This window comes from Phytophthora parasitica (genome assembly GCF_000247585.1).
Source record: "Phytophthora parasitica INRA-310 unplaced genomic scaffold supercont2.8, whole genome shotgun sequence".
Classification (NCBI taxonomy): domain Eukaryota; phylum Oomycota; class Peronosporomycetes; order Peronosporales; family Peronosporaceae; genus Phytophthora; species Phytophthora nicotianae.
This window is the reverse complement of record NW_008648994.1, coordinates 1,536,707-1,539,398: the sequence shown is the minus strand read 5'-3', so window position 1 is coordinate 1,539,398 and position 2,692 is coordinate 1,536,707. Positions and strand designations below refer to the sequence as shown.

Below are 2,692 nucleotides of genomic sequence, written 5' to 3'. Positions count from 1 at the left end.
TGTGATATTTTTTACATCGCGCTCACGCTTCGTAGAGATCTCTATCTTTACCATATCACGGTGCTTCTCCTTTTATTCCTCTGAAGGCGTCACGTCGCTAATAGCGAGCATGATTCATCAATAGTTTCCTCGACCACGATGTCATCTGTGATCTCCACGACCTCCACATCTTCTGGTTCGCTTTCTTCCTCAAAAGGCATCTTTCTCCGGTCATGGCGATCCAAAAACTTAACAGCTTTTTCACAGCTGCTGAACTTCTTTTGACTGTTTCCAGAATACTTTAGTGTCTCCTGCAAGGCCTCCTGAACACACCCATACGTCGACCCACTGCCACGGCATACGCTAGACCAGTCCACACGACGGTACTTACATTACTATGAACCTCAACATCTTGCTCTCTCGTGAACTTTTCAGTTTCTTCCAAAGTCGAAAACTTGCCGAACTTAGCATCAGGATACCCAACTGTAGCGTCAACAACTCGATCCCATGACATCAAAATGGCCGAGCAGCGACCACCAGTCACATCGTAAAAGTAAACGTGCTCTCTCATATCACACCAAACAAAGCCTTCTTGAGACTCGACAATTCGCAAAACGAGAAGATTGGTATCTTACGTTTGCTGCTTAAAACACATCATAAAATTAATCGTGCTAAACAGCTTTCAAATTTTCGCAAATAAAGAATAAGAAGTGCAAACTACGCGTCATTAATTTCTCTCTCTCAAGTTTGTGCTAACTTCGGTTGCCAATATCCGACGTCCACTTTGGTGCGTTCTCGAATCCGTTGGCTCCACTCTGGTAGTCACGGATAGTCTGGCGGATTTCATCCTCCGAGGTCATGACAAAGGGACCGTACTGCACCACCGGTTCGTTCAAAGGCTGACCGCTGATCACGATAAACTCAAGACCCTCCTTATCGTCCGTAGTCATATGCACGCCATCTCCTTCCTGCTCCATGACAATAGCGTGGTGAGCCGAGACGTCTTCACCTGCACACTTGCCCGAGCCAGTCAGCGTGTACACGAACGTGTTGTGTCCATGTGGAATCTTATAATCCAGCTCAGCTCCTTGCTTCATGAGGAAGTGAATGTACGTCACGGGCGCTTCGGTCTCAATCGGACCCTTTTGACCGAATACTTCACCAGCGAACACAATAGCCTCGACCTTTTTAGCGTCATCCCACACGTGGGGCACAGTATCTCGACTGATCTCCTGGTATCTAGGCTCCATGATCTTCTTGGCTTTCGGCAAGTTGATCCACAGCTGTAAACCGTGCGCTTTCTCCTCATTCGCAGGCATTTCGGCATGTAAAATCCCCTTGCCAGGCGTCATCCACTGCAGATCTCCTGGTCGGAGCTCGCCCTTGTTGCCCAGAAAGTCCTCGTGACGCATGTGGCCCTTGGACGTTGGTAGCATGTACGTGACGGTTTCGAAGCCTCTGTGCGGGTGGTCGGGGAATCCTCCGGGTAGTCCTACGTTGAATTCGTCCAACATAAGGAACGGGTCGAGATTGCGAAGCTGCTGGGAGCCCAGCGAGCGTCGCACCGTGGCGCCGACGCCCTCTCCTTGTTCACGAGCGATGAACTTGAAGGCAATGCGACGGGTGTTGAACATGTTGGCGGAGGTGGAGGTGAAGGTGAAGCTGCTAGAGGGAGCGGGGGTGGCGCTGATGGGGTTCTGAGGGGATACACAGGCGTCTCCGTTAGCTACACACTGAGCCTCGACGTCCAGTTCCACCTCGGCAACTGACGAGGCGGAGGAACTGCAAACGAATGCAGCGAGTAGATAGACAACCAGCGAGTGTTTCATTGAAGGAGAGAACTGACCTGTGTGGAGCTCGGTGGATTTAGGAATGCGCAGATCCACCGCCGGGACGCGATTCCGCTTACGTTTTCGGTAGTTCCCCACGTTGCAGACTGTTGACTGTTGATTGGTCCGATTAAAGATTACGCTAACCTACGATACTTCATGCGACCGCCGATTGATGTTTCGTACATATGTAGCTCGTCCCACTTCGGTGTATTTCTCAGAATGGGCTGGGACTACGACTCGTCTTCAAGCTCCTCCTGCTCTGGAAGCAGCACCGACATGGCGTACGGGGATTCGAGTGTACACAGTGACAACGAGCAGATGGAGGACATTGACGAGGAGGAAGATTTGGATTGGTACTATGCTGTGGTGATCGGTCGATGCAGAGGAATCTTCACGAGTGTAAAGGACGCTCTCAAACACACGCGGGGGTACTCGAACTCGAGATTCAAGAAATTCCCTAGTTTTGAGGAAGCCCGTGAGTTCCTAAACCAATACGGGCTGCAAGTTGACCACGAATACGAGCATTTTGACGGCTCAAGGCTTTGGTTCGGCTACGCAATGAACGGAGGCCGCGGGGACTTCCCAGATCCTCTGCATCCGAACTCTATTGTGGCATTTTGTGGAGGTAGCGCACTGCGCAATGGAGAAGAGGACTGTAACGCAGCATATGCCTGTGTTTTTCCGCATAAGCGAACTTGGGACGTGGTAGAATCGGTTGAGGGGCCGTGGGCGACTAATAATCGAGCTGAGTATATGGCAGCGTTAGCTGCTATGGAACGAGCCAATATTGAGGACAGGGACAAGACGAAAGTGCTATTCATTTACTCTGATAGTAAACTATTGATTGAGTCCATGAGTAAATGGATTTACCGGTGGCGTAA

At 50.4% G+C, this 2,692-nt stretch overlaps 3 protein-coding genes across 3 annotated transcripts in view; 1 reads left to right on the top strand and 2 right to left on the bottom strand.

Moving 5' to 3' along the window:
• Positions 1-89: 89 nt before the first annotated feature.
• PPTG_21804 (hypothetical protein) lies at positions 90-550 on the bottom strand (the record flags this gene model as incomplete). The annotated part of the gene is made up of 2 exons (XM_008899989.1): positions 90-302; positions 371-550. 2 exons carry the CDS (start codon positions 548-550, stop codon positions 90-92), a joined length of 393 nt encoding a protein of 130 aa, XP_008898237.1.
• A 27-nt stretch (positions 551-577) lies between these two features.
• Positions 578-1,909, bottom strand: PPTG_06026 (hypothetical protein). The gene is made up of 2 exons (XM_008899774.1): positions 1,826-1,909; positions 578-1,676 (listed from the first exon to the last, which is right to left on the bottom strand). The coding sequence occupies exon 2, from the start codon at positions 1,611-1,613 to the stop codon at positions 732-734; it is 882 nt and encodes a 293-aa protein (XP_008898022.1). The 5' UTR covers positions 1,614-1,676; positions 1,826-1,909; the 3' UTR covers positions 578-731.
• Positions 1,910-2,030: 121 nt separating this feature from the next.
• PPTG_06025 (hypothetical protein) overlaps positions 2,031-2,692 on the top strand; it is a gene marked incomplete at both ends in the record, with an annotated part of 885 nt that continues 223 nt past the window's right edge. The window contains one exon of the mRNA XM_008899773.1: positions 2,031-2,621. Coding sequence (XP_008898021.1) covers positions 2,031-2,621 — 591 coding nt within the window. The remainder of the gene's footprint in view (positions 2,622-2,692) is intronic.

Excerpts from the sequence above, each read along its gene's own strand:
- PPTG_06026 (XM_008899774.1), bottom strand. The coding sequence starts at position 1,613 with ATGTTCAACACCCGTCGCATTGCCTTCAAGTTCATCGCTCGTGAACAA.